The sequence below is a fragment of the Sebastes fasciatus genome, chromosome 3, assembly GCF_043250625.1.
Source record: "Sebastes fasciatus isolate fSebFas1 chromosome 3, fSebFas1.pri, whole genome shotgun sequence".
NCBI classification, from domain to species: domain Eukaryota; kingdom Metazoa; phylum Chordata; class Actinopteri; order Perciformes; family Sebastidae; genus Sebastes; species Sebastes fasciatus.
In genome coordinates, this window is record NC_133797.1 from 31,584,095 (window position 1) to 31,599,104 (window position 15,010).

Consider the following 15,010-nt stretch of genomic DNA (forward strand, 5'->3'; position numbering starts at 1 on the left):
ACTTCATCAACCACTGACAATTCATGTTTGAGTTGGAGAGGGCAAACAGCTTTAAATACCTGCGTCCACATCAGTGATGTCCTCACCTGGGCATGTAACAGCAAAATTATAGTTTCAATTTTCATTTTTAGCATCAAATGTTGTATTGCCCAAGCTAAATGTATTCAAGAGTTAACCATCTTTTCCGCTGCACCTGGAATTGCCAATGTCATTTTTACCAACTGAATCACTTGAAATAACTTGACAATTTAATAAGAAAAACATTTGTATTTTTTTTTATTGTTTTCCTTACAGCAGTTAGCAATAGTTTAACTATAGCAAGCCAAAAATAAATACAAATTTTAAATAATTTCAACAATGTGTTTCATTCAACAGAGCAACAGTAGCATTTCACGTTAATAGTGCACAGAATCCAACACAAGGGTATGACTTCCTGTCTGAATCTTTCACCTTAGGAAGGGATTAACATGTGGTCAGTTCTTCACATGAACTGTGAAATCCCCCCTTTGAAATCAGCAATGATTCATTTTTCAATGACAATTTATACACAAACGATATATTTTTGTCCATATGGGTGAAAAAATGTGCAGCGAGGAAGCCATTGTAGTGTCATTGGACTCCAGCAGGAGCAGTTAGGAGACAATGTTTAACATGCAGGGAGCAACAGTAAGACATGAGGAAAATACTACAAGCAAAGTGCATAAATATTCAAACTCAAAACTGGAAATAACAGACCCCCAAAAAGCTACCATAGGCAAGCTATTTAGAAAAATCTCACCTTTGAATTTGTCATGTACAAAGAAAAACGTTTTGTCATTTATTTCAAAAAAGGGTGATGTGACAAATGTTAAGTCACGTTTATTTTCCCTGACGGATGTGAAAGCACTTGGCAACTGAGGCAAAAATGCCCTCCGTTAACCCATTAGAGTCCAGCTGTCTTGTTCTTCACAATCACTGATGTATAATGTACAAGCACGCGCAAGTTAACATCCATCTAACCCAAATTGCCCGTTCCCTCGCGTCGTTTCCTCTGATCTATTCGCAGGGAAGTTGTGTGGGCAACAGTTGAGATGGAAGTAGATCCAAAACACGTACACACAAGCATACTCACACATACACTCGCACACAAACGGCCTCCCCTCTACAGCCACTGGTAATTCAGTGCATTCATGTGTCATTGATCCTTCTCCATGACTTCATTTCCCTTTGTGGCTGCGTTGCTCCCATGTGCTTTTGGCAGTTGTACGGAGGCCTGGCAGGGCCACATAGTCTTTCTGGAAGCGTGAATTGGGTGTTCTCTGCCGTTTCCTCTCCCCCTGCGTGGTGAAGAAGGTGTCCTGGAAACGCATGCTAGAGGCCGTGGACTAGAAAAACAAGACATGAGAAAACGCCAATGAGTAAACAAGAAAAGCGTTCCAGGTGGCAAGAGAATTTTTTAACTTTCATGCCATTCAAAAGTATCAAACTTATGGTTTACAGTTTATGTGTTGCCCAGTAAGTCTAATACTTACAAGTCTACGTTTCACCTTTTTAGGCAGGTCTTCGTCTAAAGTATAGACGTCTTCTCTTTTTGCCAGCACCTGAGACCCGTCTTCAAACTCCACCTGAGATGACATGAAAAGATTCAGCAAGTTATTTACACAGTTTTAAATAACTGGAGTGCATTTATCCAAAGCGCTTTACAGTACAATTTGCCTCTTTTTCATCCACACACACACAAAATTAAAAGGTAACTTCTGTATTTTTCAACCTGGACCTTATTTTCCCTTGTTTTTGTGTCTAAGTGACTAATGAGGACAATCATTTCTGAAATTAGTCCAGTATTGAGGGAGAACGCTGCAGTCGACAGCCGCTAAACGAGCTGCGAGGGCAAGTGAGCAGGATCAGTGTAACATTATGTTCACTAAAAATGCTTGTTTTTGCCACTGACAGGCTCAGATTGTTATTATAAGTGTCTGACAACATTATGGAAATAGAGAAATAAAACATTTTTCTTACCTTTCGCTTGATCCGATCTTTTTGTTATTGTGTCCAAGTCTCGCTCAAGGTGAAATTTGAATATCCGTATACTCTGGCTCAAATGAATACGGGCGGCCAGCGAATTCAAAGACCTCATCCTTATTGTCAAAATCATATAAATATTCAGCCATGACATTGAAAATATTTTAGAAAACACTATGCTTTCTCTACTCCAACACAACAAACTCTGCTCGCGTTTCCACCATGGATGTATTCCACCGTTGTCTTCCGGCAACACATCACCTCGCCATACTTCAGAACGAGACTTCTCCTTGAGCGAGACTCTTTCCATAATGTCAGACACTTATAATAACAGTCAGAGCCTGTCACGGCAGAAACAAGCACTTTTAGTGGACGTAAATGACGGTGCCAGCTTGACCCGATAGCACCATATTGCAGTCTGTGAGCGACTGTCATCTACAGAGCTCTCCCTCAATACTAATATTAATCACTTAGACAAAAAAACATGGGAAAATAGGGTCGAGGTTGAAAAATACAGAAGTTACCATTTAAGGGTAGAATTTCCACTTGCTACTATATATTTATTTGCAGTTAATCTCCTAAAAAGATGCTAGAATTGAACATCAGTCAAAGATAAGGCAGTGATCTTTGTGGTAATAATGCAAATACAACATTGTCTATTATAAAGTATGTATCAGGTCTATCAATGAAAGTAAACATGAAACAATTTCATCATAATATGTTATTATTTCATCATAAATTACAAAGAAAATATTTCTCTCAAGTGTAAATGATGAAACACAAACAACTGACTATGCAACGTGATTGATTAAAAAAAGAAAGAAGCCATGTTCGTGTCACCTCTGCTCTCAAAAACTATTGTATTCTGCTCAAGAAATTCAGGTTTTTGATTGCCGTGCAGATCTTGGAGTAAAACACAGCCTGAAACTATTTCCTACCTAAACACACCTTGACAATGGAAAGTTCTTGTTCAGCCTTTTCTTCTAAAATCGGACCCGTCTTAAACTGAGTGTGTGCGTCACAGATGCATTTGTGCATAACTAATGGTTGACGCCCAGCTCAACTAAATAAAGCTTTAAGTGGAAGCCGCATGACTTAGCTTGGTGAATATTTCAGTGAGTTTGAATAATGCAGATTGTCACCTCCTTCTTATCCTCCTCTTCTTGCTCTATCTGGCTCTACCCATCTGCTTCCACTCTGTGTCTGAATAGCTTTTGCTTCCTATATATCTATCTTTTCATCCTCCCACCATCTCATCTCCACTCCTGCTCTTTAGTCGCCATGACTTCAGCAGCTCAAGTGTCCTCTCTTTATCTCTCTGTCCACCTCTCCATACATAGACCTGGAGGACCTTGACAACGTCAGAGGAGTCACGATGATTCTGCTGTTGAGGGAGTTCAACAAGTTTACTGCCGTTCGCTTTGACCCACAAACTGAGCTTGCAATTGAATTCAACAGTCACAAAAGAAATGATTAAATCTGCAAAACCGGTTCACATGTCTCTCTCGTACATTTACCATTTGTCATAATTGTGTCTACAGTGCCGTGTGTGGGAGTGTGTACCTGATACATGTAGGATACGTTGGATCCCAGGTATTTGGCACCGTAGAACAGCCCATCCGGCCACTTCACTTGAACAGCTTCCCCCACTTCAGGAGGACCCAAGTTCATACAATCTCTGCTCTAAAGATACAAGAGAATAATGGTTGGTCTGTGTAGGCGTGTGTCAAAACGTCCTGTGAAATGTGAAAGTGAATGGTTTGATGCTGAAGAGCTATTTTTTGTTTTACGAGGTTAATGTCACGGTTAAGGCTTGACTCAGACTTCTATCCTGCTGCTGAATATTGGTATATAGTTCAGCTGTGAAACCATAATCACCATAATTTCAACGCCTTATTTTTAACATATGTGTATATTGTTAATGAACAAATGCCGTTCGCAACAGGCCGTTTGCTTGACCCCCAGAAGAAACCGCTCATCACTCATTGACTCCAGGGAAGTGAACAAGAGTTCGGTTGTAACGTTAGTATATCCAGCACCAAAAGTGAATTGACTGCAGTCAATGAGCCGCGGTCTGCCCGCTGCAGAGGACATGCTCGACTCAGTCTGCAGAGCCGTGAAGCCCCACCACCGCTGCTGCTGCACAGTGCACTGTTTTCTTGTTTATTCAAAGTTTATTAATACTGAACATCTCACGAGTCCAAATTGCACCAAATTCAACACGGCACTCCCTTAGATCCTCAGCAATACACCCAAAATGTGTAAAGGCCCCGACACACCAAGCCGACGGTCGGCCATCGGCCAGTTTGGGGCTGTCGATGAGCGTCTGTGCGGTGTGTCACGCATCATCAGCTCTCGTCTGCCCGTGTCTGAGTTTTTTTTTTGTCAGATTCAGCATGTCGAAGAAGTCACTCAGATTGGCTTTTAAGCTTAAGCAAATCAGTGCACGAGGAGAGAAACAGAAGTGAGGAAAGCAGGCCAACGAGTAAATTCAAGAGGGCACGCACAGAAGGCTTTTCTCATTATTCATGTTCATCTCATCTGATTATTTCAACACACGGATATTTTCACAACGACATGGCCATCTGGAATGAAGCTAAGCGGTGAGTGAGAGTGGTGTGAAAATGGTCAACAAACGCTGCTTTGTTTCATGTACGTATCATAATGACAGCTTGTATATCAGTCCTCGGTCTTCCGGTTTCCCTTTTTGAATGACGAATACAAACTACTGCCGCCTGCTGGTGTGGAGAGTTATATCATTTTATGCAGGCGCAGGACGTCCATGCTAACTGGCCGTCGGCTGTAGTCTTTGCTGCGTGTTCAAGTGCAACTTGTCGGCCGCGACAAACGCAACAGTCAGCCTTCATCGCCGCTAGTTCTCTGATGTCGGGTTGGTGTGTCTGGGCCTTTAAGTAGATTGGATGAACGGTTGTCGAGATATGCAAAGGACATAAAGACAGACAGAGATTCCTCGCTTTGTAGTTAGATATGGGAACTGTAAGACAAACAATTGCGCTCATTCCTCACTATTTAAGACTGATGTCCAGCCTCTCATACAGACTGTATAAACACTACAACACTGAACAATCCACATGCTTGCAGTCTTTCTAAGATGCGGCAAGATTTTCCACGAAACAATACACACAAGGTTAGGTATTTTTAAAATGCATCCTATAGCTTGCTGGTTAAAAGCTACAACAATGATGAATCAAACATTATTGAACGGTAACATGAATTAGGATATGAAAATGTGGACCAAATATTTGTTGGTAATCCCATCAAGCCTGATTTTATAATTAAATAATATAAATGGAATTTTATTATTACTTTGGTGTAATACGTATACAACATCATTAATCGTCTACAGATATAAAGAATTCAGTTTAAATGTTATTTTTATGAGTTTTAAAGTAAGAATTAAAAGGGGTGTACAATTTGCTGCACATCTGAAGAAGACTCAGGTTCAAGGTTCAGGGCTGAATGCAAATTAGTGGAACGTCCTCACTAATACAGTAACACACATAAGTGTGTGGTTGTGTCACTGCTACTTCTCTTCAATAGTGTTAATCTCACCAAGTGAGACTTGGTCATTACCATAATCACTTGAACAAATCAATGAATTTCAACTCACCGAGAACGGCCAGGACGGTGATTATTTGATGCTACCATGACAACTCCGCAATCCCATGATATTCTATTTTAATTTGAATGGCCTTTTCAGAAATCCATGTTGGTTCATGGTAATTGCAGAAAGGTTTATAGTGAGTGAAATAATTCAAAATGACTCTTGATCGCACTGGTTTTGCAGATGCACACCTCACAGTAAGATATTAAAACAAGCTTATATGTAATCCCTCATGCAATGCCTGTTTGAGAAACAATAATCCTCCTTGAAAAAAAATGAGAGGGCTTAAATAACTGGTGTGACCTCGTACAACTGGGAGGTGACCTCTTGAGCGTGTCTCTAATTAAACATATTCTTACCACTATATCCTCGGGGTAGGTATCGTTGGAGAAGGAGCCGTCATCGAACATGACCTCGTAGAACATCTGGGAGGTGATCTGCGTGACCTTTGAGCTGTAGTAGCGCAGGTTCTTGTGTTTGGAGATCACCGTCTGGCCCAGCGAGATGGGCGCCTGGCAGGCTCGCTGCTTCTAGTATAGACAGAGAGCAGCAATTAGACTACTGTATGACAATAAATACAGTATCATTTCAAATTAAAACTCCTATGATACTTTTAGTTGCATTAGATTTGTTAACCCAAATTTTAAAAAAAATTACTTTTACTTAAATCAATAGGCATCTAGCCATGCAGATAGATTTGGTTTTTATTTGTCCAGGTTTTGAGAAATCTCAGCGATTCTGCCACCATCCCAATACAGCTTTGAAAAAATGACAAGAAAATTCAACAGCAACACGTCTTTCCAGAAACGGGTTACTCTCAATAAACTACAGACCTCCCTGTGGATAGTTTTCCTTACAACTACTTTCTAATGGAGAAATAGCCACTATTTGCATGGCTAGAAAATCTGTTTCTTTGTGATATGGGTACTGACCCTTTAAAAGCAAATAATACTTATATATATTATACTGACATATCAGGCAGTTTTCTTGCCTTCCAAGCATGAACACTGATTACACTTTATATCATCATATATTTTCTAAATAAAACCATCAATATGCATATTTATATTCCTACACTAAACGACCACCTATTACTCTACTTACATTTATTTTAAAAAATGACCAACATTCAACCACTTCTACTGCACTGCACCAATCATCAGGTATCTACACTGGAACCAATTTATCCCTAATAATCTTTTACGAATTACATAAAAGTTCAAACACATTATCCATGTCCATTCTAACGGAGCACAACCTGGTTCATAACAGCTCTAGGAAACACCTAACGTCCTATAACTTACAGCTGACGAACTCCGTGATTGATGTCTATGGCAGGTGATTGACACGACATATGGCCAATCATCAGGCTCCATGATTACACCGGCAGCATGGGCACAGGTCACATGAAAGGAGGTGGGACACCGGCCACATGAGCACTGGATACAAGCACCAACCTGCCGCTTCCCCGCGCAGCGCTTACGACAATAGATGCACTTCTGTAAACACAGACCAGAGCAAACTGTCAACACCAGGCACTGACTGACAAAAGGTCAGCTGCGTCCAAATTCTTTAAGGACAAGGCTGGCTTTATTCTCTTGTTAGCGGACTAGCACTCAGCCCCAACACAGAAACGGGTCACAAATATATAGTTTCATTTTCAAAAAGGGCAAATCATTTTGGGGACTGTAGTTTACACCTAAAGTTACACACACAGGAGTAAATAGTGCGTTTGTTGGGGACTATTCCCAGCTGTGAATTAATACACATTTGGTTCTCTAGCAAATGTTTTACAGCAGCAGGACGGGGTATTTTTTGGTGTGGGACGTCCCTGCGATCGATGCCCGTGCGTTGGTTCCTGCAGATCCTGCAGTATTTGGGGTTGAAATAAAACACACTACAGTGCCCATGTTCTACATAATGAAGGAACATGTCACTCAGTTCAACATTGTGGCTCATTTATGCGTTTCTGTACAACAATGGAGGACTATGGCACAGAGGAATAAGCGATATCTTTGTTGTTCTTGTTAATATAATCAATTAATCTTCAGTTTTGGTTTTTTTATGGGATTTGTCGACAATGAGAAAAATATAGGCTATCACCAGCCTCACCCTTTAATACTCAGACATAGTATGTAGTATTAGTAATAGAAAGTGCAAGGTTGGTAGGCTTATTTACTCAGTAAAGGCCCTGACATACCAAACCTCAGTTTGGGGCTGTCGGAGGCTGTTCAGCTTCAGGCTATTTAAATTTTTCATCTTATCTCATCTGATCATGCCAATACACGGATATTTTCACAACGACATGGCCATCTGGAATGAAGCCAAGTGGTGAGTGAGAGTGGTGTGAAAATGGACAGCAAACGCCAATTTGTTGCATGTATGTAACGGCTTATATTCATCGTACTCGGTCTTCCGGTTTCCCTTTTTGAATGACAAATACTGACTACCGCTACCTTCTTGTAGGGAGAGATATTTCATCTCACGCATGCGCAGAACGTACGTGGCAGTTGGCCGTCGGCTGTAGCCTTTGCAGTGTGTTTGACTGCATCTTTTTGGCCAAGACAAAGGCATCGTGAGGCGACGTAACGGTCGGCCTTCATTGCTGATAGCTCTTTGATGACGGTTTGGTGTGTCTGGGCCTTAAATGGTAGGGTTTTGCACCAAGCAAGTCCCATAGCAGCAACCTGGTCAGAGAACATTTTCTAACCAATATGATGGACAACAAACCTGGAAAACAGGCAGTCCTTTTTGGCCAATGACATTTTTTTTATAAGTTTTGATAAAAAGTAACTTGAATTTAGATGCAAGTGATGAATAATACATTCTACACACTGAATTGAATATTATGTAAAATGCAGCACACACAGTATGCAGGTATGTAGAATATTAACAATTTGAACACAGTTTTGCGGTTTATATACATTTAGGACAGGTTGAGGATGTAAATTTAGCTCACAGTACAGTGACCTATCACATCTTCTCCTTCCTTTCAATCTTTCCTGTCACTTTCCATAAAAGACTACATTAAACAAACTGTTATTGAGTGTCTTTATTGCATTGAACATAACCACCTGACCTTATTCAATAGTCTAGCCTTGGAACAGGTTGAAAAAAAACAAAAAAGAGTAATTTAAAATCTGTATTTCCACTTGAGAAACTCTGAATGCAGGCTCAAGAGAAGCAGCAGTGTCCTAGTTTTGTCTGTTTTTGTTGTTATGTATAAAAAGTGAGGCATGATAAACACCCCACAAAGTTTGTATCACTGACATACACATGCTTCTTAATAAAAATATTTGAAACAAGAGAAGCAGCAGTGAATAAAGACAAAAGGCCGCTAAGTGAATCATCGCTCAGTTGTGCCATGAACCTCTAACATCATTTAAAAACCACCATTATGTGCTCCAAATAAACATATCTGCGAAATCTCCTCAATGCACTGTTATTGGATACGGTTGTGTAAACAAAAACATAGATGCGAGAGAATAAAATGAGGCGAGGGAGAGAGACCCCAGTTGTAGCAGTCAACAGAAACATGTTATTTCACCGCTACAATACAAGGAAACCCTCAAATAAGACCAATCAGATGACATCATTTGAGGTTTCCACAACAAACCAGTGCTGCAATGCCTATGTTGTGGTATTCCCCCCCCCATTTGAGGTCAGTGAGTGGTACACAACTGCACATGAAGGGCGTAACACACATACACACACATCCTCCGCACAAACGCTGCCATGCATCCATGCACAAACACACTCGCACCTAAATTTTTAAGACTATCGCTGGGTTTTCTGCACCAAACAGCCCATCAAGTCCATTTCCTCCACTGTGGCATCTCCCCTCTCCTCCTCCTCTCCCACAAATCCTCGGCTCTCCCACTAAAGGGAAAGAATGACGACATCCTCCCATTATAACCCTACTCGCTCCCCATTCCTCTTTCACCCCTTTTCGCATCCCTCCCATCTCACTCCATTTCCTCCACTCTCCTCCTAATAAAACATCCATCTACGCTCCCTTTTTTCGCTTCGCTTCCCTGCCCCGTCTTCGTCTCTCTAGCGGTGCGGTTTCACATCTCTTTGAAGGTAATTTATTCATCAATCTAATTCCTGTGAATCCATACATGCTGGCAGATAATATGCCTATATATAGACAAACTCCTCAGAGGATGTTCCTCGGTGGTAAGTGAGCTCAAGTGGGAATTACCTGGTTTGTAAATATGACGTGTGGTCTATAAAAAGAGGCTGATGTCATGTCAACTGTCATATCACTATCTTATCATATCCATGGAAGAGCAGGATGTGTCTAAACAACATGTGAGAGAGTGTGGAGATACTAAAATATTAAATAGGATGTTTTAATTCCCTGGTAGGGAAATATTCATTGCCGCAGGGAGGAGAGCACAGCATTTGATAGGTGGATAAGAAGGTGAACTTTTCTTAAAAGTCTCTGTCCTTATCAGCTAAGCGTCTGAAATAAGTGCCCTTTGTTCATTTCTTTGAAAAATCAATAGCTGATCCAATTAATTAACCTAGGCAGCATTAATTAAATTTAACCTCTACAGCAGGGCTGGCTTTTACAATTATCAGCTTAGCCTACTTAATTCAGATATCAGTTGAGGATCAGGAGGTATTGTGCACTGAGAAACTCTCAGAGAAGTCCTCTTTCAACCTAAAAGACAACGCTTCATTTAAAATGGGTGATGAAAATACGCAACTTTATCCCTGTTTTTTTTTTATTAATGGAGCCTCCATTACTTCACAGCTCCTCTTCTTCTGAACTGAGAGACTCAGTGCTTTTCTTGGTGACTAACTTGGCCTACATTTCATAAAGCCTTTTCCCATATCTCCTCCATTATGGACAGCAGTGGGCTGCTGATGAACTGGCCCGACTGTCTCGTCCACCTATTGAGGCCAGCATGACAAGATTCTGACTGGCGTGCAACACACCCCCTGTGTGTCTGTAGAGGGACGTGTGCGTGTGTGTTTGTGTTTGGGTGGCTGTGTTGAGCCATGCGTTAAGAACATTCCCACAGTAAATTATGAATGTGTATGTGTGTGTGCGCCTTGTGTGCGTGTGATAGTAAATTATAAATGCACTGGGCCGCTGCAGGGGCAATGGGTCCAATGCGAACACGTGGCTCACGGAGCGAACATACAAATGATGAAGTGGACAAAAGAGAAAAGGTATAGCATCCATAATCTCACTCAATTTAAATGTTTTTGTTTTTTTCCTGTGTATGACCAGGCTTATTATTCATTCAAGCATGCTGTGTGTTTTTTCATATTTTTCCCTTAATTTAGAACGAAGAGGTTGTTTAAAAGAGGCCCATCTGTTTTACCATCAACAGAAGCATGCATCCTTCCAAAAAGTGCTTGTGTCAGCATGTTAATTAGTGGAAAAATTGGCAGCAGAAAGTAAAGATTTTGTGTCATCATGGAGTGAGAGGATGTGGTCTTAGATATATCTAGCTAGAAAGAGAGTAATCTGTGGTGTCAAGCTAAGATTGGCACTGTGACAAACTTAACAGCATCAAACGGCTAAAAGGAAGGAAGCACGGTCTCCTCCTAAAAAGAATTTCGATCATCACAAGATCTGAAACATTTTGGCCATCATCAGGGTAAAGTCACAGGCTTTTTATGAGCGTCTCGCCCTTTACAGTGTGTATTACAAGTTTCATTTTGTTCAGATTTTGGCCCCTGGATATGGATGCTGACACTTTGTGGTCTGTGCTTTCATATCCAAATGAGCTTAATTTCAATGTGGTGTGAGCAGATATGAACCATATCCCTGTAAATACCCTGTGCTGTGGGTAATGTCACTGTGTCCACAAAGTTAGTGTCCCATTCAGTGTCAGTGCAGTAGTATTCCTTCAACTATTTTCAGGAGGCACTCATGTAGGAACCACTATTAGGGACACCTTGCTAAATTCAACTTGATAGTATTGCTTTATACTGGGAGGTTTTTCTAATATTGATAAGAATTATTATCACTTTATTTTTATCAGTAAGGTTTGGGATTTTATTATTCCTTTATTTGATGGTTGAAAGCATTAACTGTATATAAGAAGTGGACATAGTCACTGTAACGTCACCCATTGGTTTGTGAACTACGGTTTTGAAGCATTGAGTTCAGCATTTTGGCCGTCGGCATCTTGGTTTTTGGCCGTCGCCTAAGTGCAACCGAATGCTGAATAAGACATTTTTAGGTGAATTCACTTTCATGAACTGAAAACACACTATGAAAGGGTTAAAGTTTAAAGATGAAAACGCAGACAACTTCCAGACCAGACAACGGCGTGGTAGTGACCGGTGAATCACAAGGTAGCCATGACCTAAAGCATACCCTGATTTATTGTTTATTTTACTCTAAATGGGACCATAATTTACTAAATGAACATCATGCTGTATTGAAGAAGACTTGAAACTAGTGATTGAGACCATAAACTCATGTTTACAATGTTTACTAAAGGACTAAATCAAGTGAGAAGTAGGGTCATTTTCTCAAAGACTTCTATACAATCTGAATTATTTTTGCAACCAGAGGAGTCGGGAGCGGAGAGAAAGGGGGGGGGTGATGCATCAAAGATCCTCGACCAGACACAAATCGGGGACGTTGTGGTTCAAGGATGACGGCTTAACCCCCAAGACACCAGAGCACCCATTGTCAATGAGGGTTGACTAAATACCTTTCAGTATAATGTAACACAGTTGAATAGCACCACAAACTGCAGCCCCCAAAATGACCATAAACTTTAAAAAACACCTCTACAAGTCTCTTTGAGTTTACATTCACAATACCTTGATGATCAATTACAACAAATACTGTTTATTAATTATGTCTTCAAGTCATTGTCCCTCTCAGCTCTTTTATTTCTAACTCTGGACAGTAATCTGATACTAATGCAAATTGATTTTCAGGGAGTCCTATCCCGTGCATTGATCAATCATATAAGCTTTTTTTTAAAAGCTAAAGTTATTATTTACATGCAAAACTTAAGTGTTGAAACAAAAATGTAAGCAGGGAAATGGACAGGCAGTATTCGTCTCTGTTATCCATCTTGCGTTAGGATGTACCTCTCCCAACACTTTGCTTTCTGCTGAGCTATCATGGTGCCTGCAGCAGAGCTAACTATAGTGGCAACATGTCAGGTCTGCTGAGACACACTCCAGCTCTCTCATTAAGCAAACACACACACACAAACACATGCACACAATAGATGCGCAAATACATGCACATACACACAGGCAGACCACACATGTACATAGACCAAACACCCGCACACAGACAGCCCTACATACACAAACCCCCACTCCCACCCGCCACCAGTGGTTAATTATCTAGCTTTGATTGCGGGCATGTTCGTCTCACATTGTTAATTAGAACTGTGAACACTTCATTAATTAGACCGAGCCAGTCCTCAAGGACCTGGGGAATTCCAGCACTGCATCAGTGTGTGTGTGTCTCCTCACCAGTTTATATCGCTGCATGGGGATCCTACTGGTGTCGATGGGACTCCTCTTGGCTTCATCGCTGAATCTTGCCTCTGGCAGTGCTACTGCACACATCACATGGGCCCATCTATATGCACACACACACACACACACAAACAAATTAATACATTATGATAATTGAGACGCACAAACAATTCCTTCGTCTGAGCTCTGGAGATCAGAGATGAGTATGCAGAGATAATCAGAGAACAAAAGTCTGTCTCACTTGTCGTTTTGGGTTTTCTTCAGAGCTCCACCTCTGAGATTACATAGACAGCATTCCTGAGAAAACATAAAGAGACGAGTAAGAGAGAAAGAAGATTTTTTTCACACACCTGCATGTAGCAACAGCATTGTGTGTGGCACTTGGTCAAATTCAAGGGAAGTCTGCCGAGTTGTTTTATTTTAAAAGTATTATGGATAACATTTTTACGTAGACGAATACTTAAAAAAAAAAAATTTTTTAGAAAGGTGCCGAATAAAAGTATGGCTTTTCCTGAAAGAAATTATTATGATTGTGAATTATTCATTTTAAAAAAAAAAAATTGTTTATCTCTGTGGAAGATATCTGACGTTTGGTTCCCACTTCAAATAAGGCATGTGAGCCAATAGTACAACGTTGGTATCACGTGGTGTTTCTGGGTCGTCAGTTAGTGTGGAAAAAAAACATATGATTTGCTGAGATTGACAGTATGGACATGGCAACGACTTGTTGTGAAGTAAATGCAATGGAACGGAGGAGGGAGAATGCAACATCTAGTGGCTGAATGTTATCAATAGCACCTTTAAAAAGGCAGATTGATTTTTAGCACAAAATAGCTTTCAATATAAATGCAGTTAAAGAATTGCATCTTTAACTTAAATCTGCTCCAGTGTGTTATTCTCCTTAGTAAAGCAGGGTAATGCACACAAAATGACGATATCACAAAGTAGCTGTAAATAGCAACATCTTATTTTTGAGCGGAACAGTGAGGCATTAATCATATTCAGTCATCCATCAAGCCTATATTCGTTAAGATAACGTTGTCGATCATGACTCCAAACCACAAATTTATTTAGAAACAACAAGATTTTCAATTAGATCTTGCGAGGATTCGTCTTCGTCTGGTCAAAACTTCTACTAGGATCAAAATCTCGTCCTTCTAAACAAATTTGTAGTTCAGATTCATTCTGCAAGTGTTGCTCTTTTTATCAGTAACTTTTGATCAATAAGTAATGTGCGTATAATTACACTCCATCTAAAACACCACTGTCAAAAGAAAAGTGACATCACACAAGGAGAGAAATCGTCTTACTGCTGTAAAGCTTCCTTCTGTACAGCGATCACACGACCACTGTTCGTTGAGTTCATCTGCTGCAACACCGTAGCAACCTAAAAGGAGGAAGTGATTGATGAGAAAAATCTTTACACTCAAATACTACTAAACCGCTTTACTCTAACCTGGTGGCACGGTTTCAACGAACCATTCACAGAAAACCGCAGACGTGACGGCAAATGGTAAGTCTATAATCGGTTACAAAGAACAGACTAAAATGCCACGTCCACATTGTTTCCACAGATTTTCAACAGAAAGATGGTATTGTTTCATGCAGAAATGCACAGTATTGCAGACTAAGGGGAAATGGAGAGCTCTATGGTGTGCGTGTGTGTGTGTTTGTGTAAGGGAACAGCTGTGGTTGAGCAAGAAACACAGACAACACAAGAGGAAAAGGTACATCTATGCATCTTTGTTTATAAATGCATCTATTTGTGTGTTCATCTGTGTATCAAAGAGTACTTTGTAGACAGCCAGACTTGCACTGGCGTGACAGTACTGTTTCGTTTGAGACACTTGTGCAGCTAGCCCTTTGTAACCCAGATGACATGGCTGACAGACGTTGCAAAACATACCC

At 40.5% G+C, this 15,010-nt stretch overlaps 1 protein-coding gene across 7 annotated transcripts in view; it reads right to left on the reverse strand.

The window, feature by feature from the left end:
• Nucleotides 1-259: 259 nt before the first annotated feature.
• kdm4c (lysine (K)-specific demethylase 4C) overlaps nucleotides 260-15,010 on the reverse strand; it is a 38,112-nt gene continuing 23,361 nt past the window's right edge. For 2 of the 7 annotated variants that reach the window (XM_074630250.1, XM_074630248.1), the window contains exons 15-22: nucleotides 14,413-14,489; nucleotides 13,344-13,399; nucleotides 13,097-13,205; nucleotides 6,931-7,125; nucleotides 5,986-6,156; nucleotides 3,565-3,684; nucleotides 1,512-1,604; nucleotides 260-1,364 (exon numbers count right to left, since the gene is read on the reverse strand). In XM_074630250.1, coding sequence (XP_074486351.1) covers nucleotides 1,197-1,364; nucleotides 1,512-1,604; nucleotides 3,565-3,684; nucleotides 5,986-6,156; nucleotides 6,931-7,125; nucleotides 13,097-13,205; nucleotides 13,344-13,399; nucleotides 14,413-14,489 — 989 coding nt within the window. In that variant the 3' untranslated portion in view covers nucleotides 260-1,196. The remainder of the gene's footprint in view (nucleotides 1,365-1,511; nucleotides 1,605-3,564; nucleotides 3,685-5,985; nucleotides 6,157-6,930; nucleotides 7,126-13,096; nucleotides 13,206-13,343; nucleotides 13,400-14,412; nucleotides 14,490-15,010) is intronic. The other 5 variants (XM_074630249.1, XM_074630251.1, XM_074630253.1 and 2 more) reach the window with 5 other exon arrangements.